The sequence below is a fragment of the Lutjanus erythropterus genome, chromosome 14 (assembly GCF_056507025.1).
Source record: "Lutjanus erythropterus isolate fLutEry1 chromosome 14, fLutEry1.hap2, whole genome shotgun sequence".
NCBI lineage: Eukaryota > Metazoa > Chordata > Actinopteri > Lutjaniformes > Lutjanidae > Lutjanus > Lutjanus erythropterus.
In genome coordinates this window covers 24,179,350-24,206,940 of record NC_139330.1, presented here as the reverse complement: position 1 = coordinate 24,206,940, position 27,591 = coordinate 24,179,350, and the positions used below count along the sequence as shown (strand labels likewise).

At 39.0% G+C, this 27,591-nt stretch overlaps 1 protein-coding gene across 3 annotated transcripts; it reads right to left on the bottom strand.

The window, feature by feature from the left end:
* Positions 1 to 351: 351 nt before the first annotated feature.
* Positions 352 to 22,130, bottom strand: ppm1ba (protein phosphatase, Mg2+/Mn2+ dependent, 1Ba). Of its 3 annotated transcripts, XM_084735584.1 has the most exons (7): positions 21,737 to 22,130; positions 9,910 to 10,826; positions 7,639 to 7,756; positions 6,191 to 6,305; positions 5,617 to 5,674; positions 1,288 to 1,304; positions 352 to 540 (listed from the first exon to the last, which is right to left on the bottom strand). In XM_084735584.1, coding segments are annotated over exons 2-7 (1,197 nt in total). In that variant the 5' UTR covers positions 10,798 to 10,826; positions 21,737 to 22,130; the 3' UTR covers positions 352 to 539. The 3 variants fall into 3 exon arrangements, with proteins under 3 accessions (XP_084591710.1, XP_084591709.1, XP_084591708.1); XM_084735583.1 differs by lacking the exon at positions 1,288 to 1,304 and having other exon boundaries at positions 21,756 to 22,130; XM_084735582.1 differs by lacking the exon at positions 1,288 to 1,304 and having other exon boundaries at positions 21,737 to 22,129.
* Positions 22,131 to 27,591: the final 5,461 nt, after the last annotated feature.

Sequence of the window (27,591 nt, the reverse complement as noted above, 5' to 3'; positions counted from 1 at the left end):
AAAAATGCAGCCAACAAACCACTTTAGACTATTCAGCATCGCATCCATGAGTGGCTGGTTGGGAAATGACTGGTTGGTTGAGTTGCGAGGTCCTCCCTTCTCTCTCAGTTCTGAGGAAGACACCGCAGAGCAGAGTCTCTGTCAATCATCAACAAAAACAACCACCACAAAGAAAGCAAGAAAATGACAGGCCAAAGAAACTGTGCTTGTTTGCTTCTCCTTTGATGTATATACTGTGTGTGCAGTTCTGCTTTCAGACCATTAATGCAGCTGTTCTTGTTCTACAAAAAGAACCAAAAAAATCTGTTTCGTAGTCCTCCGCACTGGGTGTGATGTTTGTTTGTTTAAAAAAAAAAAAAAAGAGATTTCTGCTTCGATTGATCTCTCTGTGTTGCAGGGAAAAAGAATAAAAATCCCAGAAGAAATTAAAAGGTGACTATGGATGTGATCTTGTGTGGAAAAGTGGTCCTGTGTTTTTTTTGGGGGGGGTCAGGCAGTTGTGCTGGACATCTACCAGTGGTACTCCAACTCAGCTCCATTCTGCAAGAGGAAAGCCACCAAGAAGAAAAGGGAAGAGGGAAGTAGAGAGATGGGGGAAGAAGGAATAACAGAGAAGAAGACAAAGTAGGGAGAGGGAGGACAAAGAGAGGACACAGTTATCAAAGAGAAACGCAATCTTTGACAATGATTTTGTTCCCCAACATGGACTTCAAGGCCAGGTTTTCCTCTGATCAAAAGCACAAAAATAACAAAATTAAGTTTAAAAGCAGTTACAATAGCATTGTAAGCCAGGGCACACTTTCAACCTCAGTGTGTAGCATCTTTCTGCAACAATATGCCAACACAACAATCCCAAGGCCTTTGGTCTTATTGCAGGGAGTGACACAGAAAAACGGAGACTGGCATATACTTGCGTGCAGTTGTGGAAAGACTGAGTGAGACAGCGATGCATGCGGGTAGGGCCAGTGCATGCGTGTTTGAGTGCGTGTGACGTGAGAGAGAGGGGGACGGACAGGACCAGAAACAACGATCATTCATCCTCATTCAGCCTGGACAGACACACACACATACACATACGCCTTAAACTCTAAATGGAGCTCCACATGCTAGAGAGTCGATCAGAACAGGGAGTAGAGACTGATGAAGGAGTGACAGGGGAATATGTGGAGCAGGTCGCCACTTACATGCGTGTAAGAATGCGTGTGAGTGTGTGTATGTTTGTGTGTAAATGAGGGGTTGGAAAAAGGGGGGAGGAGGGGTGTAACAGTTATATATGTGATCACTTACCAAATGAAACAGGAGGGCTGCGTTAATCAGAGGTGAACACACAGTTAGACAAATCGATACATCCCTTATCAATGTGTATGAATGTGTGTATAAGTGTGTACTTTACCACACACCATTTGCTGACTATCTTTTAAACTATTCCACTATGCGGTGATGGTAAAACATATTCTTAAGAGAGAAATCACACTGATTTTAGTTTGTTTTGTTCCTTCCTTATCACTCCTGCCTTGCTGGATACTGGCCAGTGTAAACTTAAGTCATGATGAATAGATATACTTAAACTCTTAAGACAAACAGTTTTTTTTACTTCTTTCCACTAAAGGTTAACCAACAGGTCCTGAAGGGGTATTTCAGATTATCTGAAGTGGTGTTGTATGACGTACTTATCTATGGTCAGTGTATTTCCAACAGTTGACTGTGGTCAGCATGTCTCCAGTTTGGAGAAACAGAGGAATGCTGGTGTAGGAAGCTAAAGATAGGGTCAACAACAAAAGGTATTTTAGCTAACTAAAAAAAAAAATCTATATGACTTTAATGAATCTGAACTAGCCTTTTAAAACATCAAACAAACAAACTAATTGAGGCAGTGGTACACTAGTAACTCCTGAGTTATGCGAGATAAAATTACTGTTGACATGTCATGTGTGCCAATTGTGCCTGTAGATCAAAGTGAATCAGAAAAAAAACCTTTGTGATAGTGTAACTAAAGTTTTTACTATGAAAAAAATGCACCAATTTTTGGAACGGAGTTTGGTTTAATGGTCTGTCCACTTGCTGGGAGCAGAGGGTATTTAAATGTTAACAGGCTGAGCTACCTTCTAATGATGAACCTTGTTAACAGAATAAAGTAATGCAATGTAGGAGTGAAGTTCATTGCAATACGCTGAAGGTTTTATTGAGATCTGTGCCCTTGACTGTAGGTAATACACTGACAAGTACCTCATACAATCCCACTTCAAAAAACCCAAACTATTCCTTTAACATCTGTCTGTGAAATCTTGACATAAAACTATTACACATGAGAGGTTGTGGAGGAGCACACGTGTTTACAGATGTTGTAGCCTCCCAAAACCTCTAAAGGACATTTTACTGTCAGGACCTTTCATTGAAGAAGTCTGTGAGAAAAACAGTAAGCGCTGTTAACTGTTATGTAATTATGTAACTCATTTTACTCACCAAGTTAACATTACACCACTCTTAAAAATTCATAACAATTCAAATCTATTTATGTTTTCGAATGTGTGTTAATGTGTGTGTGAACATATGTGTGCATAAGGCAAACACTAACTCTACGTCCTTACAGATAAAAGAAGATAACACTACGAGGTGAATATCACCTCAACTCCAGCACAAGCTACCAAACACAGATCCCCGTCTAGGAGCAAGGGTCCACCTCAAGGCTTTTGTCATGTCCATCACTTGCAGACACATACACACATACACACACACACACACACACACAGACATACATGAATACTCCAGACTTACCAGGTAGTTAACAAGTAGACAGACTTTTATCATGACACTGCAATGCTAAGAGTTCTTTAGACTGTCATCTCAGTGCACTATTCCCTCACAGACACATCTGATCCATTTTTTATAAATACAAACACACACACTCACGTATATAACCACCAATCCGCTGCAAGAAAAAGTAACAACACGACCACACATACTCTCTGGCAAGTAGAGATCTCTGCAGAACACAAGTGAGAATTTTCAGATCTATGTGCCAGACTATGTCCTTACCACTGACATACATAAGGATGGCCAACATGAGCCAAAAAGTGAATCCAAAATGTCTCAATTGCCCCCTTGTGGCTGCCTGCAGTATAAACCTTGTCCCATGTTAGCAGGTGGGACATGGGCCAAACAAAAAATCATTTCCTAAACAGTTTCTGTCATTTTATGCAGTTCTGTATGAAGTTCCAAGCGGGTATGCAGGCAGGACTCCAATCACTACTACACAGACTCCAAAGGACAACATAAGTGTTTACACTTCATTGTTTTAGTGGAGTGTTCCTTTCTTCAATCCGTTGTTCTGAATGCTGCAATAAATCTGTACATTGTGTTGATCCCAGGCATCACCTATTGTCATTTAGTTTTATATAACTTCATTAGTTTTGACTACTGCCTCATGTGTGTGTGCAAGGGAGTGTGTAAGTGTGTGTATCCAAGTTTGCAACTTGGATACTCAATAGTTCTGATAACACAAACGCAGCACAAATCTGAGTAAAAGTGAGCTTACAATTTATGAACCAATACTAAGTTTAGTATCACCATACATTCAACTACATTGAGCCTGAAATAATATTTTTTTGATACGTGAAACCTAACAGGCACACATTAACCCTGGACATACAATATGCTGCTGCAAAACCATAAGACCCACAGTGTGGGTTTACGGTGAAATTTTAACTAATTTAATTTCACACAAATGAGGACAAATTGCTAATCTATTGTTAAATTTATTGGATCATATGTTAATATATTATGTATTGTAGACTCACCCTGCATAATGCTCATGTATTATTCTATGAATATTTCCACAACTACAAATTAAAACTAAGTACAATCACATATTCTTTAGCTAGGAGCTTTATATTCACTATGCGCACAGTTACGTTCTCTAAATTTACAGTGGGAGTCAGTGTGTCTTTTTTACTGCCCGTACTGTCCAACACTAAAGAGCCACTGCAGTTTAGAAGTGACATGTAGCTAGTGCTAGTAGCCCTATGGTCTTTGGCTATTTAGTGGTTTTAAAAAGCACCAAAACGAAAACCCCAAATAACGCACACTTCATACAATGCTGGCTGCAACAACTGAGGGCAAAGTGAAAGTGAAGTTGAAAATATTCAAATTTGCGTGTATCACATTGCTTTGCAGAGTGTGTGTAGAGGGCTGGGTGGAGCTGAGGAACAGCCACCGCTCGCCAACAGACAGCTGCTAGCTCCACTGAGCTTTGAAGAAAAAAGTCAGGGTTTGAGCTAGAGCTTCTGGAGGAATAAACACTGAAAGTCACATCAGATTCTGTTCTGATTTACTTTACACCATGAACACACAGACCACTGACATTCACAGAAATGGACAACATGAGGGCTCTGCAAAATGAAGGCAAAACATCTCTATCGCCCCTGGTGGTTGGCATGAACACAGCCCCCTCCATTATAATAGATAGGAAATGAGCCAAACTGAAACATAAAAGTACATGTTAAACACATTTTTTCCAGATATCGTACCTGTCATTTCAGAAAGTTCACTGATGTACACTGATGTATGTTTAACATTTTTCTGATTAGTTTGGTGTTAATTTGTTATTTGATGCCATAAAAAATAGGTTTCACGTCATGATTGAAAGGTGAGCCCAGCATACGGGTGGGAATTTGAAAGTATGGCTCCAACCACTATCACGACTGCACATACTTTGGTTTCAAATAACATCACCCACACAAGATGGCAGCACTCATATCCACAATATTTTGGCTTCAGTTTTGCACCTTGGGAGGAAGTGGAGACGTGTCCACGTTAGGGGTGTCCCAATCCGATATTGATATCGGATATCAGTCCGATATCAGCCAAAAAACGAGTATCGGACTGCATCTAAAATCTCCGATATAAGCACTCCGATAAGCAGTCCATTTTCCGCTCCAGCACTTCTATCCATGACTCTGGTTGCTGACTATTGTTCTCTGTTTGAGTAACATCACTTGATCAAGCCTTTTCTAACATTCCACACTACAAAATAAGTAATAAAAGTATGTATGAGGGGCGCAAACGAACTTATCAAAGAAATCTTTGATGTGCAGGGAGTCCCACACTTAAGAGATAATCCAACAAATAAATGAGAAGAAAATGCTTTCACCTGCAGTCACTGTATTTGGCAAAAGAGCATAAGTTCAGTTCCACTAGAAAGACTACTGACAAAGCTGTGTTGTCATGCATGCATAACCCACTATAAGAGCTGACAGGAAGGTGTGCATCATGCACCATGCACAGGAAAAAAAAACAGATGTTTATCATAATGGGTGTGATCAACTCAATGCCATCTCTGCAGTCAACCGTAATACTTCATCTGCTTTGGTTTTGAGTATGAAAATAAATTCAATACACACAAAGCACCAGCTTGGTCCATCAGACAGGATGAATCAACAGTAGATTAAAAGGTTTTCAGTGACCACCAAAACTCATATGAAAAAGATAAACTTAAATTAGGCAGCTGATATCTCAGGTGTGTTATGTAGGGATAAGACTCTAGCATAAGATTTGTGTGAGTGTTATATAAATAGTCAAAGGTCAAAGCTCATTTTCATCTCACATACTGATACTCACCCCGTCTTCCTCCCTGTATGGGTTCAGACGGTTGTATACGGCTTCAATAACATTGCGTCTGCAGAAAGAACAGATACAAATGTCTGATTAGGTCTCTTGAGCTATTCAATTCTGTGTACTATATGTGGAAAAACAAAGTAAAATCAGGGGTAGTTGTCAAAAAAGGATAACATCTTGCTAGTATTGTCAATTCAAAAATCAGTGATCCAATATCATGTAGAAAAAACTGATCCATATCGTCATCTTCAAAATGCGCCTCAAACTTCCATGGCTAGTCTGTATCACTGTTTCCGTTCTAGTGCACAAATTTGCACCCTTAACTGTAACTGCAAACTTGGAAAAGTACTTCTCTATTCCAATAACCATCCTGAGTATACGCACACTAGTTAAAAAGTAACTGCTCTGTTCTTGACCGTTTTTTGAAGCTACTAGTCATTGGAGATAAATGATGTTTGCTGATTTTTATATTCTCCTCCAACTATTATATTGTTATTCCAGATGTGTATGACTTGTGAATTATGTACAACTCCTGTGTAAAAAATAACAATAGTCTTTGAGGGGCAGAAGTCCTTACTTGCTGGCAAGGCCTCCCCCTGGTGGCAGCGTAGGCATGCCACTGTCAGTGGACAGGTTCCTCATCACTGTTACCAGGTCCGGAAACCCCACCTCCTCTGGCCGAGACAGCATCTCTAAAACAACACCAGACATTGTTGTTACACAAGTCAGTATCAAGAGAGCCAAGAACAGCTGGGGAAAGATAGGGAAGAGAGAACAGAACAGAACAGAGCAGCGAGACCAAAAATGTGACAAATGAAGAGAGAGAAAGTAAAGATGGAGAGCATACAAGTGAAATTGTGGAAATGAGTATGTGTCTGAGAGAAAGAGAGATGGTGACAGAAAGAGGCCTGCAACTAAGTTGAGAGTGGCATGAGGCCAGGTCAATGTTCAGCCAGAGCATTCCTCTCCCTCTTTCCTTTCTCCTCTGTGTCTATTCCCTCTTTCTTTCTTGATATCTTCCAGTGTTAGACAGTACCTGAAGCCAAATATCTACTCTGCTTCACCCAAACTAAATTTTTGTACTTTGAAGTTCCTGTCAAACCATTATGCAAACATTAATAGCCAGTATTATACACATTAACTGCCTGCATTACATAGCCTTACAACATGTCTTTGTTCCATTCCATTCAAGACAACACTGGTACTAGTTTGGTAAAAACAAGACAAGTGTGAAGATAAATTTTATGTAGTCTCAGAGTTGAATAATACATTTGTTATTTGGCCTGACACTGGCAAAGCTAATTAGCCCTGGTTTTACACAAACTAACAGAAGCCAGGGATGAGAGCTGACATAACCTACAAAGACTAGAAAAGCTGCACTGTATTCATCCGAGGGCCCCATGCACCCCAAGACAGAAAACTGGGATGAAATGAGAAAGAAAGGGACGACAAGAAAGACAGGAGGGGAGCAGGGAATCCATCCAAACAAGCCAGGGAATGTTTGAGCGAGGGAGTGAAAAGAAAGATGCATTTAGGGAGGGAAAGGGAGGAGAGGAGTGAACAGGGAATAAAGAGGGGAGATGCTTGCTGAAATGGAAAAGGAGGTCATGATGGTGTCATTCCTCTGCTGTGAGCCGGAGCTAACTTGGCTGGAGGTTAGACAATAGAGAGTGGCAGGGTCAGTTGGTGGAGAAAACATGCATACAGATATGATACACAGTTTCAGTTGGGTCCTGGGTTTCCAAGAAAAAACGTTAAAGGACTCATTTCTCCCATCTACCCCTTTTTAAACCCACAGCTGTTATACAAGCAAACAGACCTTACTATATGACAGTAACAAAAATCTATTTAAATTCAATTACCTACATATCACTTACACTTAAAGTATCTGAACATTACAGAGCTGTTTTCAGGAAAAATAAAAGAAAGATTATGACAATAAGTAACAACAATTGTTTTATATTCAACCCCATTATGTTCACAGATACAGTCAACATTTGTTGTTTTTTCTGTTTCTGTTCTCACCTTCCACTCGAGACTCCAGATATTTGTTGAGCTCAATGTCTTTCCTCACAGCTTCCTCTGACACTTTGGGAGCGTTGGGCAAACACACTAACACAACACTCATGTTATCCCGACTCCCCTAAAATGGACAGGAGGAGAAAGGAATGTAGAAAGAGCAGGTAAGAGAAAGAGTTATTGTGCTGAAAAATATAATGATGTTCTGAACTGCCCAACCAAACCTTTTCTTATTGAGAAACAATTTAGTTACATGCCAGGGTCATTAAAGGCATAGTTTGGTTTATTTGATATGGGGTTGTATGAGGTACTTATCGGAAGTATAGCCTACAGTAGACGTCAGTCAGCACATCCCCTGTTTGGAGAAGCAGAGATTAGAACCAGCACAGAAACTAAGCAACAAACTGCTGTGGACAAAGTCAGCAATAAAACGTATTTCAGCCACTTAAAAAATATATAATATATATATAAAAATATATATATCAGTTTAGGTGTATGCTATATCTAAAATATTTTCGCTGCTTTACTTTGTCATCAGACAGCCTTTTCCAATAGGAAACCTGTGTTATGCTCTCTCCAAATGCACCAGACTCCATGGGTGAAATCAGTAACTTTATCTCACAGAACACAGGAGTTGCTGGTCTACTGCTGCATCGATCTGTTAGTTTGTTTATGTTATTGTGTGACTTTGGTGGATCTGAACTATCCTTTTAAAACTCCAAAGACACAGACTAACAGATCAAGGCACTGGCAGATTACCAACTGCAAGGTCCTGAGAGGTAAAGTTACTGATTTCACCCACAGAGTTTGGAGTTTAAATAACAGCAATTTCTCAAGAGAAAAGGCTGTCTGACAGCAAGGTAAAGCTGTGAAAATATTATAAATATAGTGTACACCTAAATTGATAATGATTTTGCAGGACCTGTTTTAAGTGGCTAAAATACCTTCTGTTGCTGACTCTGTCCACAGTAGGACATCACTTAGCTTTAATGCCGGTGCCCCTCTCTGATTCTCCAAGTGGGGACCTGCCATCAGGCATCTACTGTAGGTAGGACACTGACTATGGATAAGTAGCTCATACAAACCCACATCAAATAATCTAAGCTATCCCTTTAAAGTTGTTACAACTAATTCCTGTTATGATTAAAAAAATAAAAAAAAATCTTCAGAACATTATGTACATCATACATTTATGTACATCACTTCATCATATAGTTCCCTTTGGAACACGGAATTCAAGTGGCCTTTATGGTGAAACAATCATTTTTAAAAAGTCATTTGAGACTTTTATGCTAGAGTACACACATTTCAATTTTCGTAAGCCCTTAAGCAATAGTTCACCCAAAAATGAAAATTCACTCAATTTCTACTCACCCCTGTGCTGATGTGAGGATGGGTGAAGATCTCCAGTTCACAAAACACTCCCGGAGCTTCAGTGGAAAATAGCATTGCAGCCAAATCCAGTACAATTGAAGTGAACGGTGACCAGTTTTAAAATGTAAAAAAATAAGTCTCCATACTGCTCGTGTGGTGTAATCCAAGTGTCCGTAATCCGCAACATTAAAACTTGATCCAAAAAGATGCCATTTACACCATTTTTTTTAGCCTAAATGTCAACTGTAGCCTCTCAATGTGAGATATATAAGATCTCGCAATACTTTCACGCCTGTGTTTACATGCTACCTGGAAGCGATTCAGACAATAGAGAGAGATCTGCTCAGAAATAGTGACTTGTTACATGCACAGCTGACTTTGCAAACTTTTAACAAAGAAGAAAATGTCCAAAGACGTCAACATAGGAGACGAACATCATTTCTTTGCTGCAGCCGCACCGCTTGGGCAAGAGCTTGTGTACCCGCTTCAGGTGTGTGCACAAGTTTCCGGTCTGAGAGGCTACAGTTGACATTTAGGCTAAAAACATGGTTTACATTGCATCTTTTTGGGTCAAGTTTTAATGTTGCGGCTTACAGACACTTGGATTACACCACACAAGCAGTATGGAGACATTTTGTGGGGGGTTTTTGTGTTTTTTTTTTTTTTTTTTTTACATTCTAAAACTGGTCACCCTTCACTTCAATTGTACTGGATTTGGCTGCAACACTGTTTTCCGCTGAAGCCCTGCAAGTGTTTTATGAAACTGAAGATCTTCATTCATCCTCACATCAGCACAAAGGTGAGTAGGTATTGAGTGAAATTTTAATTTTTGGGTGAACTATCACTTTAGCAAACAGTGGTTATCACAACAGAAGTCATGCACAAAAACAGATATGTCCGCACCTTGTGCAGGCAGGTGTCCACCACTTCATTGCAGACTCTCTCCAGGTCATCAGACACCTCAAGCCTAGATTTCACAAACTCACACAGCTCCTCATTGGACATGACATCCCAGATGCCATCACATGCCAGGATCACAAACTGATCCTGTTCTGGGGCCCGAACCATGTCAAATACTGCTGGTTCAGGGCTAACCAACTGCTCTGTGGGGCCCTTCCCATCCACACACTTGTAATCATAGTCCCCCAAGGCCCTTGATACAGCTAGTGACCCATTAACCCTCTGAATCATCACTGAGCCACCAGCATTCTGGATGCGCTCTCTCTCACGTGGGTTGCAAGGCTTGTGGTCAAGTGTGGAGAAGCACACGTGTGAATTGCGATATAGAACCGCTCGAGAGTCCCCACAGTTAATGAAGAAGAAGTGATCAGGTGACAGGAGGACTGCCACTGCTGTTGAGCCACTACGGTCCAATCCATTTCGAAGGTCAGAAAAGCTGCGCATGTGCTCATCAATCCTCAGGAAGCCTGTCCGGATTCCGGATTTCACAGCCTCCACCGTAGGAGGACCCGCTGCTGGAGGGTCAGTGGTGGAGCTGTCTGAACCAGCCTGGGAGCCTTGAGTCCCTCCGACCCCAAAGCTAGCGCTGATAATGTGTTCCAGAAGATGCTTAGAGCAGTAGTTGGCAACCCTTGAGCCAGCATGACCATCGTACACAGCAAAAAAGGACCAGTCAGTCATACCAGGAGCAGGAAGTCCCAACACAGCTGTGTGAGCATCTTCCATCTCCACCCGCCATCCCTGCATGGAGCTCAGCCCATAGCGCAGGCTATTGCCCTCACCATGTGAGTTGTGCTTCTCTGTCTTGGGCTTGTCCAGGAACGCACCCATGGCTCTGGCCTAAAGAGACCCACTGTTACCTGTGGAAGAGGAAAGAGAGATAGACAAAGGACAAAAGGAGACAGTGAATTTGACAGTTCAGTCACTTTAGGCCTGAACCGATTTATAACAATACAATTTAAAATGCTAATCCTCAAGATTGTCTGGTTTGGTAGATTTCTTTGTCCAATTTCTTTCGTTCATATTGTGATTTTTTTTTCTTCATAATATTCGTCATGTTTTATTTTGGCTGACCTCTAATATTTTTCTCTTAAGGTAAAGTAATATCTGCCTGACCACTCAACCATGCATTGAAAACATTTATTTGTAATATCTTGTTAGTTTAGTAGCACTTACTTTTGATATTGTAGGAGATTGTGTGTCATTACTGTTTTTACTGCTGCACAACTAATTGCATCTCCGAGGACAAATACAATTGTACCTTTCTTCACATGAGATTTTACAACAGCTTTGACATCTTGTGCTCATCAAAAGCATTTTCATAAAAACATATCAAAAGCTGTGCCCACAGTTCAACAACATAAATACTATATACTATATCTATACTTTTTTGGCAGTTTGTTAAGAAACTTCTATTTCAAGTAAAGCAAAAAATAAAACACAAAAAAAACACCAAAATCTTTGTCTGCTAAAGTCCCGTCTGTTCAGAAAGCATTAGGTTGCATGTGATTATTTTATGTTTTGATCTTGAGCGTTATGTTCTGTTGTATTTTGGTGTCCTCATTTTGTTTATTTGATTCTATTTGATATTATTTCCTTGACTGGTGTCTGTGAAAGGTACTATATAAATAAACTTTGCTTGCTTGCTCAAATTGTACTACTTTATCTTTGTTGTTTTCCAAGATGTTCTCATCATTGACTGCAATTTCTTCGCATGGCCACACATATGACTAGGTTCTCCACTTCTTTTTGGATATTTACATGACAACAGGCCTTTCCTAAGATGAAATTTTGCCACAGGTTAAGCTAATACCATTAATTATTTGGGGCGTGTCTCTCACTGACTGAGACGATTCGATATGTATTTCGATACATGTTCAATGATACAATATATTTTATAAATCCTTAAGTGGCCAACGATTCGGTTGGATACAATTCAGCTCTGCCATGATACGATGCAATACAAGATAATACAATACAATACAAGATAATGCAATGTGTCTTTACATTTTGATTCAATTAATGCTACATTTGTAGAGTGCTGTTAGTTGCCAAAAAATCCTGACATTTTTACTTAATATAGTAACAGTAGAGACAGAGGAGACATTACAGTGATGTTTATATCTTATTATGAGTCTCGTGTAAATGAAATGATATAAATGAGATAAATGAGAAACTTTAAAACTGTTTAAAATAGTATTTTTGCAGTAAGATGATCTGCTGCTCTGTTTCATATGAAGAGTACTGTGGTTTTGATTAGTGTGGAGGAACAGTGATGCTCTGTGTTACCTGCTCTCACAGTGACATGACGTCTCTGTGGGTCAGACTTGTGGCTCTGAACTTTGCTGTCAGACATGTTTTGCATAAATGATCTGCAGCAGCGTTTCTCATCTTTCTTATAAAACCCAAACTTATTCTACACTTCAGCGTTATGAAAGTTTGGTGGTGCGCCACAGTACAATGTCACTTCTGTCGCTGTTTTCAGCGCGGTCTGTTTTGAGCAAATGAAGAGGAGACACAGGAGAGGGAGGAGGGAGCGCTTGTTTTTGTGAGCGCGGCAGCAGGCATCCAGCAAGAGTGGTGCAGACAGAGACAGCAGGAGAGAGAAGACGGAGGAAAGTTACAGTGGCAGCTCACTAATCCCAAAATTAAACTTATGCGCATCCTAATGAGATGTATCGATACACTAGTGCTGCATCGATTTGTTTCCGATTCATGTTCACCTTTTTACCAATGCAGGCTGTCTGAGCCAATGCACTCTTATCTAACACATTAAAGTCCGATGCATCAGACACATGAGTGAATAATTACACCCCTATTTATTATGGCTTCATTCAATTTGGATGTACCAGTGGCAGGGCCCTGGTATTGTGCATGTTGACTCAACAGTGTGGCTCACTGGTACAGCTAACTGAACATTAACTCCAGACTTCCCAATCAAACTATGAGTGTGTTCACCTGAAAGAGGCAGGGTAGCCACTCATAGCTACCATTAAATTGAAACAAGCAGCTAGAGATGAAATTATACAAAATGAAAGCATTGTAGAGGAAAGGTCATATGAATCATCAAGGTAAAATATAAAAATGTTAGCTGACAACTTTCATATTAAAAAAGCAGTATGCACTGCAGAAGCAGGAGTAGTACAAACAACACCGTAATCACCATTGAGGGTGGGAAAAACAATGGTCTACTGTAATATGTTCATCACTTACCTAAAGACATAACTCCATATCTACAGACATCTGTTCTAATTAGTTAGGTTGAATGACAACATACAGTATACATTCATGCTGCTATGTGTGGATCAAAATGGTCAGAACCAGCTGGCAATAAATCCATTTGAAACAGAAAGATTATAATGCAGTGTTTTAAAAAATCATTTATAATACTAACTAGCACAAAACCTACTGCATACATTCTCTCAAATATTAGTTAAAGTGCATACAGTAGCCAGAATCAAATATTACTTACTCAGCTGTATGCTTAATGAAGTGAAATAAGATCTGCAAAAGTGCTTTATGAGTCAGATACAGCATTTCATAACGTATACTGCCCAGGTTTCACTTTCCAGTTGTTGAATTAGGCTGTGGACTTAAATTAGGTTTTCACTCAAAATTACAGTGTTATGCCTTCTCGGCCAACAAAATAGATTACAGATCCCAACTGAATGTTTGAGGGTCTGAAGATGTAAACCCTGCACATGTCCCACAGAGTTTTAAGAAGATTGTGGGAGAAGTTGGACTGCTACAGCTTTTAACCATATGTGTGTTTCTTTTACTGTTTACTTACTAGGCCTGAAGGAACAATTCAACCAAACAGTGATCATTCCTCATCATATCCTGAAATAGCATCGCCACTTTGGTTTATGCTGTAAGAGACTGTGGAGCAAGCTTAAAAGCTTCTTTGGCCAGCCAGAAGTGGCTACTAAGAGCATTAACAAACTCGAGAGGATGTGTTATCTGTCCATAACTGCACCTGCATTAGCTAAATGAACTGCAGCATCAGGCCACTTGATGAGACAGAGAAATTCTCTATCTAGCCTATGTTAATTGGTTATTTAATGTCAGAACATTAACTTATACATTCATATTGATTGTCACACTACTTAATGGCCTGGTAGTCTCGGAAACTGCACCCCTAACGTCTACCTTAATTCCTGATTTATGAATAAATGCTACTTACAGTTAATTTGCAGGCATACTCAAGGTTCCAGTAAACATGCTTAAGGCTAAATCATGTAAAGTAAAAACTGCCCAGTTTCCCACTATCTCACATTTCTGTTAACCCATGATTTAAGGTCAACAGGACAAGCATGGTTTAAATTTCATCTACAAAAATGAAAAAAATAAATGCTACCTGGCCAAAAAATGAAAGACATCTACGAATATATCTGGTGGCTGTTTCTGTCATCTGTCTCACATCCATCTTACAGAAGATATAAATCTTAACTAATATCACGGTCTATCACCACCACCACCACCACCACCACTTGCACTTTGGACATGTAGATGCAAATACTGTACATTATTGTGTATTGGCTTGTGTGAGCTCTGTAAAATCACTTGCAAGTATGAAGCAGTGCTGTGGCTTAACAGATCCAGTGTGAGATGTTGAAGCTTTTCCTGTTGTGCTGCTGTGTTGCTTTTGCTATACAGCTACTGTGTAGAAGATTTCAGATTCAAGTCACAAATTTATGATTTATCACACTTGATGTTTTTAAATAAAGCAACTGGGACATAACTTAGACTTGAGAAAAGCAGTGGAATATGCATTTTAAAATAGCTCCCAATATTACATGTGCAAAACACAAAGCTTTTACTTCCAATAATGTTTGTAGTTGATACATTACTGGCTCACATTAGTGTGTGATGTACACAAGACCAAGCAAAAGACAGCATACTAGTGACAAAAGTAAAAGTATGCTGTTTGCTGCAGTGAAACTTGCTGTGAGAGAAACAGACAGAAATTGAATGAGTGTGGATGAGAAAATGTTTGAGGAGACACAGGTTGTTTATTCTTCAGCCAGAACAGGAGGTGAGATTTTAACTGTTCCTCTGTGAACAGCAGTCTCCTGCTGGCTAACATTAGCCTGAAGAACTACAAAGTTTACGGCTGTTTTGCGACATCGTCAGCTGCTCTGTCTCCTTGTAGAATGTCTGTCTTCTCTTTGTACTGTTCTTGGAATCTGTTGCTGACACCATCTTCATACAAGCATGTGTCTGAGTGTGTGTATAGCTGTGATCAGCGCTGTGGTGGGTGTGATATCACGGTCAGTTTGTCTGCTGCACACATGATGTGACCATCATGCAGAACACGTGCGTGAATGACCGGCACAGAATCAGCTATGTGACGCTGACCGGCCAGTCATGCTGAAAACCATCAAGTTCCGGTCTCTGGCCAACTGATCGGTGCATCCCTAATCCCAATTCTTCATTTCTACACAATATCTTTCTCACTGTGGGACTACTTGCTTCTTTTAAAACAGAGTATTTGTAAAGATCCATAACTAGTTACAACAATTTACATACAGTGTGGTTCTTGTCCAGGTCTCTTTCCTTTTAAGACAAAATGCTCCAGGAGGTGTCAGTCAGATCAAATACATCTGCAGTTGCTTGCACTCAGCCATCCTCACCGAAAACACAAGAAGTAGCCTAGTTTCGAACCTAAACACGATACACGTTTACATCCATTATGTTTCACCATCCAGTTGGTTCAGCTGTGCAGAATGTACTGCTCTGTCTTACAAAATTCTAACAGATGATCATAGGGTTAAGTAAGTTTTTCTTGCATTAATTCATATTAAATTCATTCACCACTAATGATCAGTTCCAAAGTGGTTTGTGTGCCTTCCAGTCTCCCAGTTAATTTCAGTGAGTTAAGACAGGTGTGATTTGTTTTGCATATCAGACAAACACACACTTAGGAACATAAAAGCATGCAGGCATGCACACTGGGCTGCTGATCACATATCAAACAGATATAATTCAAACCACTTGAATTATTTACCTTGACAACGAATGCATTCACACAAACGTTCAACTTATTATTATGTGCACGCTCACCAAACCAAATCATTTGCTCTTTTACCTGTGCAACAACTGCATACACACCAAGGCAAAGCTCATTATAAGTCATCACATCAACACGCAGCTACAATGTGTGCCATACCCTGTTGGTCTTGCATAAAAAATAAATACCACCATACTTGTAAGCATTGATGTAAGCACTAAGAACTCCAGGGAGTGATGTCACCCAGTCTGATGTCTCCATGGTTACACAGCTTGGAGTGGCAGCTGAGAGGTTGCCATAGCAACAGAAGCAGTAGGTGTTGGTGGTTGCAGCATGCGACAAGAGGACTGCACAGCCATGTCACTGTGCGTGTTTGCGTATATTCATGTGGTTCATGTGGTTGTTTGTAGAGTGCACGAGCATTTCAGGGTTAGGTCTCAGCAAAGGCAAGACTGACCTAGGCCTGATTTACTCACACCACACAACTGTTTTTTTCACATGCCACATGGCGAGATGAAATGAATGGCCAGTGCTATTTGAGAGTCATTTGAGAGTTGAAAGCTGGCTAACAGACAGGCCCACAGGTCTCAGACTTCAGACAAGCAGGGTAGCTTTAACAAGCTAACTCAATTTAACAGTCAGCTGCTGATGGGATCCACACAGGGCTGGATTAGCCTGTCAAACACAGACCACAGACTACACACAGCAGTGAACTAACACTAACATAATAGGTCTCTCTCTCTCTCCAGACTCTTGTTTGGTGACTTGCAGGATACAATATGTGATACAGCCTAATACACATCTAGATCTACATAACAGATGACAGCATTAGCTGTATTTTGAATGTAATTGGAGGGAAAATGACAGGTGACAAATATTAACTGTGTTTTTGGTCATGTGCCAAAAGAGCAATAAATGAACACAATATGATCAGAATAATATTAGACAACATGATAGTTTGTGGACAGGTTGATAGTAAATACAGAATGGTGAGGTAGTAGAAGCCAGGTTCTGGAGTACTTAAGATAGAGGAGCAGCAGCAGAAGGAAATTATCAATGCATACATGATTTGCATGTGTTCCCAAAAGAAATATACAGAATCACAAGGGGATGCTGATGCCAAATACAGGCCTTCCTGCTTCAGCCTAACAGTACAGTTGGTACTGTAGTCAAACTGGTTTATTTTGGGGTACAACAGCGAGTATGGCTGATATTAAGGTTGCGCAATAGGACGAATATATCAGCAATTGGCTGAGTTGTTCTGGAGTGTTTTTGCTGATTTTACTACTTTTACTTTGCTAATTTAATGAACTGCTTAAGTGACAGCCACTGCTCCATGACACACACTCATTCAGCAGCACAGCCTGTAGGGCCAAGAAATTTTCACTTCTAACTCAGTGAATGAAGTTTCTATTTTGACAAAGTTGGTGATTGTCATAATAGCAGAAAGACAAACTGAGATAATTTTGGTACATTTTATTTTGTTTCTGTCGGGTGAATGTGATCTCGCAAGATCATGGCATCTTGCACGATTTCGCGGGATGCGATTTCATGTGATCTCCTGTGGAAACAGATGTAAACAAACCAGAGACTGACATGGTGCAACAGTTTGCTGCTCTTTTGTGAAATTGTCAGCTGCTCTGTCTCGTTGTAGACTGTCTGTCTTCTCTTTATCCTGTTCTTGGAATCTGTTGCTAACACCATCTTCAAGCAAGCATGTGTCTTGAGTGTGTGTAGCTGTTATCAGCGCTGTGGTGATATCGCGGTCAGTTTGTCTGCTGCACGCACGATGGTCATGTGACAATGACCGGCACAGAATCGGATATCTGACGCTGACCGGCCAGTCACCGGTCAGCCGGTCACCGGATTGCGCGCACTGCCGATTAATCGGTGCAAGTCTAAACTTAAAGCTTGTCTTAGTTCAGTAAAAGAGAGAGACTTAAAATCAGAAAACAGCTGATATGATAGGCAACTTGTGCCCTTTATGAAGACCAGCGCTGTGCCTAAAATCATCCACTATGCAATGTCTCTCTACTGTAGCCTGAATTTCTGGTGAAAATTTTTATACAGAATTTATCCCACAATGCAATGATGCAATGTAAGGGGAGGGGGGGATCAATGGACACAGAGCTATCTACCATTATGCATGGCACAGACAGAAACTAGACTACAGCCAGAAACTACACTGCTATATGAAAGCAATGACCCAAGTAGTGTCAAAATATTGTTTTTCACGCAATATCATCCACTATAAAATATTTGCTGTATAATAATGAATAATTAAACAATTTTGGACACAGCCCAGGTACAAGTGCCCTGAGCCAAAGATGTCCTTATTTAGCTGGGAGTAGAATATATTTAATTATATTTAGTGTAGGGTTTGCCCACAATACTGTGAATAATTATCAGATTTGTATCGTAAACCAATACCTGAACAGGTTTACCAGAAAAATACAACAAGTGGGGTTTTTAATTATGCAAATGACATAAATGTAAGAGGTAGACAACTGTATGTCATTTGTAATTCTATCCGTAATGAGCTGACAATGAGAACTTCATGAGGCTTAGAACTTTTCTCAGTGCCAAAACAAATTATAAAAATCACTGCACCTATGCCACATAAATGCATATAATAGCTGCATTGTAATTTCTACTCTCACATCCATGTTTTGACTCAGTTCTTCTTTGTAGTTTATCTCTTTCAAGCAACAACTGAGAGCATGGGTTAGAGCTTAAAGTGATCAGTTTCTTCTAATGTGCTTATACTGCCATTTAGGGAGGGGATCATCTTTCTGCTGATTATGTACAGGAGCCATTATAGGGCAGGACTAAATTGTGTTTATGTATTATAATCAGACTACTGAACATTTATGTAGACACATATTGTGCATGTATACAAACTGCAGTGACTGCCAACACAAATAATAATAAATAAGTTATCAATTTGAGTCAACATTTTAAAACTCCTACAACTTAGTTCTGGATAAACATAGCTGCCCCACATATTGGTTCCTACCCAGCTATGAATTTAGAATTTAGAATTTAGAATTTAGTACAAAAAAATGCCATGTGATGAACAGTGAAGATTCAGGGTTTAAGCCCCACAGACCTCTCCCTGGTGCCACCTATGATTGAGTGTCCATTAGCCACATCCAAATTTGAAAGAGTGGAAAAAAAAACTCCAGGTATCTGGAACCACGTGTTTAATGCACCATCCTCAGTTATGATAAAAATTACAACTAAAATGGAATCTGTTTTATCCCTCAATAAGGGATCTCTGTTTACAAATTGGCTGGGGATATCGCAGATCCCCCTCTTTGATGAGTCATCACTGAAGTCGCATCAGATGCAGTCAATTTCCCAGAACAAGTGCTCTTTGAACAGACAGCTTCAGGCATCTTCAGTGCAGTGGCGTCGGGGAAGCTGGGGCCATCATTTGACCAGACTGGAGTCTATCAGACTACAGCCAAAGAGGGGGAAAGTAAATGTGTCAGGTTATACTGGACTGTGAGTGGGTTCTCGGCAACAACAAGAACATGATGTGTACTTGTACCTGCTCTCTCTATCCAGTAACCTGGTCTGCCTTCAGTTTGACTACCAGGCTTCAAAGGTTGAGAAACCATGAGATACGGTGAAGAATGAGGCAGAGGGATTAACAACATGTTATTGCAAGGTTTCAACACTTGCTATGTACTATGAGGCTAACCTGTTCAAAAGCAGTGTAATCTGAATATGACAATGGAAAAGACTATAGAAAGTTAATGGCAATAGTCTAGGTGTTAACACACACTTAAGTATCATAGATAATTGTGCATATCCTAGATTTCATGCTCTGGTATCATCTGGAACATCAGCTTAAACAGTGAGTATTTGTGCTGGCTAATTCTAAAATAGAAAACAGTGTTATCAAGAAATTAATCTGCAACTCTTCAAGTCTTTTTCTGTTCAGACACATGCCCACGGTTTATCCATTTCTCCCTCTCAGCACTTGACAAATCCACCTTTGAGGTATTCCAAGCTTGCCAGTTAATGCTGTATCTGAGCGTACCTCTGCATATGAAGTGATTCAATCAACAGACACGACCAAAAGTGTGTAGGCAAGATAATGTCTTTGGACAGTCTAGTAATCAATCATAGGCTAAAACAGCATGGCTAGTGCAGGGTTTCACATCAAGGTGCCAACACAAACATGCCACTGATGATGCTGCCATTTCTGGAACACACTGTCACACAAACACACTGCCAAACACACAGCCACAGACAAACCAACAAACCAATAAAACTACCACAACAAGGCTATAAAACAAGTTAATTCCTGTACTGGTGTTTCATAAGTACAGAATGGGAATAGAATTACATTGACAACAAATATTATACCAATAATAATTATACCTTAGGGTATAGGTTGGAATAAAAAATGTTGTCTAGCTACAAGAATAAACTAAATATCATGAAATGGAAATGTAGACGTTACCTGAAAGTACAGCTGGGCAACATATCAACATGACTGACATCATGAGATTTTATATCTAGATCTACCTTTATCTATCTAGATTTTTGATATTATATATCATGATATGGCATAAATGTCTTTTCCTGGCATTACAGTAAAGTGATGTGATTTACTGAAATTACCAGACTGTTCTAGCTGCTCTATTATTTATCTTAACCCACGGAGTCATTATATCCACATTACAGATGTTTATTTATCAAAAATCAAACTGTGGAGTTTTTTTTTGCGAAAGCACAAATAGTCGTCGCTAAAATATTGTTCGCCAAATTGATAGATATTGACATTTAGTCAAACACATTATGATATTATTTTAGAAGATCATCATATGTTAGCCTTATTTGAGAATTTACAGTATATTATTCTACAGAAAATAAGAAAAGAAAATCACTGCATGGTCTAAAAATGCAAATACTAATTTTAAGCCATATCACCCAGCCCTACCTGAAAGTTAATTGTAAACAATGTGGGGATATCTATGTTTTATTAATATTATCCGATTTCTGTGCAAGATGAATGTGTGTGTGTGTGTGTGTGTGTATGTGTGTGTGTGTGTGTGTGAAATCTAAGTATTACTAGTCTCAAACTGTTGTTACTGTATGTTTTTGATGGGGTCTTATAAGAAAATTACAATAAATCTATTATGGAAAAATATTAACTACATTAAACCAGTGCCTCATCATGTGGCTGTGAGTCGCACTTGATACACACCATTATCAGTAAATAAACATTTACCTCTTGACCATCATAAAATAAAAACAAGGACGTATTCAGTTACAGCAGGGGAGCTCGCCAAAATATTATAACATAAACAGGATAACATTATTTACTAAGTGTAGCACATCAACAACAGCTGCTATGACATTCAATATAAACCACTAATTCCATCAATTATAAATTGACATACTGATGTTGGTGATACATTAGAAAATTGTCCAGCAAAAAAAACAAGATAACAACAACTAACGTCAAAGCCTTAACAACATAACAAAACCCCGCATCAACATTAGATCGACCGACATTACCATAGACACCATCATCACCATGATACGTACAACTATACTTTAATCGTTATGATACACAGTAACGTCTACAAACGTTAGCTAAGAGTCAGTTGTCCCTAACTGAAAATGAGGCCACTTAGGTTGCTAGCTAACCAGCTAGCGAAGTTCACAGTTGTCAAAGTGTTGTCTACACGTTAGTCAATGTTACTAAAACGTTGCTTATTACAAGTAGCAGACGTTACTTACTGTGTAAGAAAGGAACTACCTCTCTCAGCCCTTCTTCTTGTGGCTTCAGTGGCAGGTATGTTAAAGTACCCCGGCTTGTTGTGATAGGCTTATCTCTCGTTAATGTTAGCCACTTTCGCTTCACGGCCCCTGCTCGTCAGCTAGCTTTGATTAGGCTAGCCAGCATTTCACACGACCAGTTCTCCTTTCAGCATGTCTCTGCATCGGAGTAAGGCTTTGATATACATGTTTGGCACTGTAAACCCGGGGAGCTCCAAATAAATAACCCGCACGCAGGCTGTCGGTTGAAAAGAAAAGCAGTCGTTTCGATAAGCTGTATCTATGATTTGAACAACCAGCTAATTTTGGCTAAAGCTAAATGTATGAGGCAGATGACGTTCTTTTTCAACATGCAGTTTGCGGGAGAGGCAAGCCTCTAGTTCTCTTCTGAGATTGGACAAGCGGTGATTCGAAGCTGAGACGCGATTGGTCAAGTAATGAGTCAGTCAGACCTCTCCTCTGATGTACTGTAAACAGTGAAAAATCAAGTTGTTTGACTGCTCCTGCTCTCGCTGCTTGTGTGTGTCTATGTGAGGAAGAAAAGCTTTCCAAACTTTGTACACACACACACACACACTCACACTGACAGCCCATGTGGCTTTTTAGATTGTCCATATTAACCATACCAGTCAAGTTTTGTTTGACAGCCAATACATATGAAATGCAGATTGCAGAATAAAATACTCTTTTTACGACAGAGATATTGACATGCCACAGCAAGAAAAGCTAGCAGCTAACAAGTAGCTTGGGAAAAAAAACTGGCTGCACTCTGTTTGATTTTTGCCAATTTTTGGCAACAGGGCCCTGCCATTGTGACATTTAAATGGAACTGAAACATTATAATGACATGTCCAACTGGGAGGAGACCATAACACATTGGAGGAATTATGCCATTATACATCACTCAACTGAATTAACACAATAATTGTTCATGGAAAACTTTGCCTTTGTTTTTCTGAACTAATGAGATACCTCCAGTAGGCTCAGGGCCAGCTGTCAGCCAATCCATAGCCTATATCCCTATAACCAGCCTCTAGCATGCTCCAGCAGGCCCTGGCAGGGCTCTCAGCCCCATAACCCTGAATGAAAGCCCCTAGCACTGGTTCTCTGACAGTATAAGATGGCATTGAAAAAAAAACATGAAAAAATATCTCATAAATTTTGAAAAACAGAGACAATTTTTAACATGAAGAATTAGCTCATTAATTTAGAAAAGAAGAGCAAACATTTTTGTATGAAAATTGTCTTGTTAATTCTGAAAACCAGCAAAAATTGTCTCATTTATTCAGAAAAACACTTTTTTTTACAAGAAAAAATATTTTATATATCAGAAATACAGAGCCATTTTTGTACATGATTAATTATCATTCATTCTGAAAAACATAGCCACCTTTTTATATGAAAAAATATATCATTAAGAAGAACATAGCTGACTTTATTTTTTTTACATGAAACATTATTTCATCAATTCAGAAAAACAATTTTGAATGAAAAATATTTCATTAATTTTGAGAGAGACAGCAAAATTTGTTTGTTTGTATTTTTTCAAGTGAATGTAGTACACCTCTGCAGAATCCACGTCAGTCATAAGATCTATCCCCTGCACAGGTAGTATCTACTCAGTTACATGATGCCCAATGTGCTTTAGTCTGGCTCACGGTTGAAAATGTTTTCTCAAACTTCATGTACAACAGAGAAATTGATTTCCCTTTCAGTCTTAGGTGGACAAAAAACATTCTTTGTACATTGTGATAAAATCGGTGCCAACCTCCATTCCCCATCAACAACAGGTTACAATAGGTGGGTTCATGTGCTCTTTAAATGCACAATATTTATATGTTCTGTCACTAGGGGTCTCTCACATTTAGACAATAACAAATTATGTGGTTTGATGACATTGTGAAGTGTCATGGAATCACAGGAGTTGTTATCCTTACTTTTAAACAACCACAATAGGTGATGAAAATCTGACAGAAATCATATTCATTGATGAGGTTATATTAAAGTTTTATTCATGTTATATTAAGTCACTTTCGCTGACATCCTTCCTCACTCTCTGAATTATATGATCTATGTTTTTCCAGAAATTATAGCACCTAGCAAATATCTTGCAGGGAAGGCACCATATGCTTGAATAAAATGTGTATTTCTCTGCATTGTTGGAAACATTTGGAATATTGTAAGTACACAACTCAACAAAATATGTAATAAATGTCAACGATTTTTAGACATTTTAATGAAGAAATGTTACGTGTCATAGCTTTAAGGAAACAAATCAGTCTTGAGTAGATCTGCACCCCACACATAGAGGAAAGCTAAGGCTCTGGGCAACCACATGATATGACAGGGTCAAATACATTAGCATGATTTATAAATGGCTAAGCAACTTTGGCAACATATCAAAGAAAGTGCAGCTTTCTATTAGCCAAGTAATCAGTTTCTCTCCCAACTACTTTCAGCGCAGGCACTAATAGGTTTTCTACATGGCTGCAACTTGGACATAAAGCTTCCATTTGTCTTTAGAGTCCACAGATGTTAACCATCGTCTGCTTTCCACCAGCACCCAAATGCTTTCATCTATCCATAGTGATTTATGATATATGCAAAAGGTATTTATCAGGGTATTGATATTCATTATCAAATACTGCAAGAATAAATACTAGATATTGAACAAAGTTTTACTGACCTGATCTGTCTTATCTGGACAATGGACGTATTAAAGCAGAGTCATGCTTTTATTTAAGGGATTACCCTGTCTTAATTTCACATGTAAGTGCATTTTGTACGCATTTTCCCCAAGGCTAAAAATTCAAACCACTCATTTTAATGTCTTTCCATTGTATATATGATGTCATCATGTTGGCGCCTGTGTGTCTGTCTGTGTTTTTATAAATAGTTTGGAACACTTTAAGTATACCATAAATTATGAATGTGATCATTTAGTAAGTAGGATGTAATAAATTTCATACCAACACCAAAAGTTCCTCCTGTGAGTTGGATTACACTTCAAAGCACCATATGTCACATGCGCAGAAAGCTAGCTTTTAAAGTAATCTGTGCTGCTCTGTATACATGCTTCATACCCCTCCTCCCCAAATGTGACAATCAAAAGTTCCCAAATAATTAGTAAATAAAATCAATGAAATATGTAGTCTTATATTATGAAACATAAACAAAATTATTCCTTAAATATAGCTTTGATATTGATGGGAAGCCCAGTCCATAATGGAAGTACCTGCAAAGAATCTCATCATACTTTAATGAATGTAAGTGATGGGAGATAGATGTGTGTGCCTGCTGGCAGTTAGAGTACCATGAATGAGTGTTTATCCTCACAAGAACACCAAATAAGTGTTCATTTTTAAAGGACCTGTGTGCAGGATTTAGTGGCATCTAGCAGTGAGCTTGCAGATTGCACAAACCTAGTCTCACTTTCCCCTTGAACATGTGTAAGAGAACTCCACAAAGGGCTGAATCTAGAGCCAGTGTCTGATTTGTCTACTTGAAACAAGGCGGTGCAACATGACACATTTTAGGCAATTACACACTAATGATAACATACTTATTAATATTTTATTCTATTTCATATTCTACCACTAAATCCCCATAAATATTACATACTGGACATTTAACTTTTTGATTTAATTAATTTCATGTCATTATGTTTTAGCAAAGCATTTATATGGCATGAGAGATCCATCTTGATTTCATGAAGCAAATGTTCAGAAAAAAAGGGCCTTCTTTTTACCAACTTCAAGACTGTGGTCAACCCCATCATAATGGAGGACTATGAATTTTCACAAAGCATCCTTTGTTTATGCTGCTCATGTTGTCACGAGTCATATCATAAAGACAATTTAACCATGGTTCCAAAAATACACTTAAAGTATAAGTGGAATTTAAAGCCTTTTCACAGTTCAGATTGGATTTAAAAGCTGAAACCACTTTCCTAAACTAGTGAATCCTGTATTATTTTATCTATATATGATTCTAAACTTAGGTAATGAGAATGACTGAGAAAGTGGTGATTTAAATGGCTGTTTTAGAGACTGTATACAGTGTGTATGCTTAATAGCACCAGCAGCAGTCGAAGGGAAAAGAGCCTGACACTTGCATACTGAGCCAAAACTTATGTCTCTAAATGAGGTGTGTATTGAGCAGCGTATGACTTAATGTCTTCAGGCCACAGCCAGACTATATCATAAACAGTTCAGTGTTACGTATTGTTTACTTGTCTCTGAGAAGTAATTGCTCAACATTATTCAACCCACATCCCAGGACACATACTATAACTGCTTCTCCACTGAATGATTACAGAGTGCAAAGTTAATCACAGTGACAGAATGATGCTGAGAAGTGGCTGCAGCTCAGTTAAAGAAAATTGTTTAAGTGTCAACAAAATAATCCTTACAGATTTTTAATGTGGATCACTATAATGGTCACTTCTTTTCTTTTTTTAAGGATGACATTAAGACAAGTTGACTCTTTTGCTAATATGAGCAACACTTTAAAGGGTAACTGGTATTTTTCAACTTGGACCCTATTTTCCCATGTTTCTGTGTCTAAGTCATGAGTCTCTAACGGGGGGTCTATTACCTACTCCTGTGTGAAACTGGCTGCCAAATTATTGTTTGATTTTTTCCCCCCAAAACTTAAAATATGTTTCAAAATAAAAAAGCTAGCTTTCTAAATCACTGTGTGTCACCTCTCCATAATGGCAAACTAGAACTTATACGTATTATTGAAACATATTGGCCAAATGCTGTATTTTTATTACAAGAGTAGGTTACAGACACTCTTGGGAGTGACAATGGATCGTTTTGTAACTTCAAGACGCTGACATAGGCCTACCCAACCCTACCCAGACACAACTGGCAAAGTGCAGAAGGCGAGGCTAACGCAGCTAACACTAACCATACTGCTAACTGCTAACAAGTAAGGACAAACAAGAGAGGAAGCAAAAATATTCAGAGCAGTATATGTAGTAGTGGGTCCCTGCTCCCTGCTCCCTGCTCCCTGTCAGTTAAGGAGTCCATGGCCTGAAATATATTGAAGACCCCTGGTCTAAGTGACTCAGTTGATTCAGTACTGAGAAAGACCACTGTAGCCAACAAAAGCAAAACTAAGACCAGACTCCCTTTTCCAATAATAAACACTTCATGCAAACTCAACAGACAGAAAATAAAGCTCACTAAAAACCTCTTGGTTAGTCTTTCCACTTTCTTTCACCAACTCTTGTTGCCTGGTTGAAATAAACCCTTAACTCACAGCATAGATGTGAAAATATTCTGGCTGTATACTCTGCTTCTCACCAGCACTTCTCTGATGTCCGACCTCCCTCTCCCAATATTTTCACATCTAAAATGGTGAATACAGGTTTATTTCGACCAAACCAGAGTTGGTGGTGGAACAGTGGAAACATGAAATAAGACGTCTTTGGTGAGTTTTATTTTGTTTCTGTCATTTTTTAATAAAGATGACAATGACCATGTCAAAATCACAGTTTCTATAAATGGAGTCTAGTGGGTTTGGCGAGAGCAACAGCACAGCAGTTTCTGCTTAAATAAAATATATTTTACTCTTCAACAAAAGTCTCCGCCGGGCAAAACAATGAGGCTTGTGCACATGCCTGAGGAAAATAAAATGCCAAGTCCACCGAGTAAATCTGGCACCAAGAACAAAACTGTTAAACTATTTTTCTAATCAATTAATCACTACAGTAATTTTTCATGAAAAATGTCACAAAGCCTTTCAAATGTGGAGATTCCCCACTTTTCTTAAATTATTGTTATATTAAACTGAATATCTTTGGATTT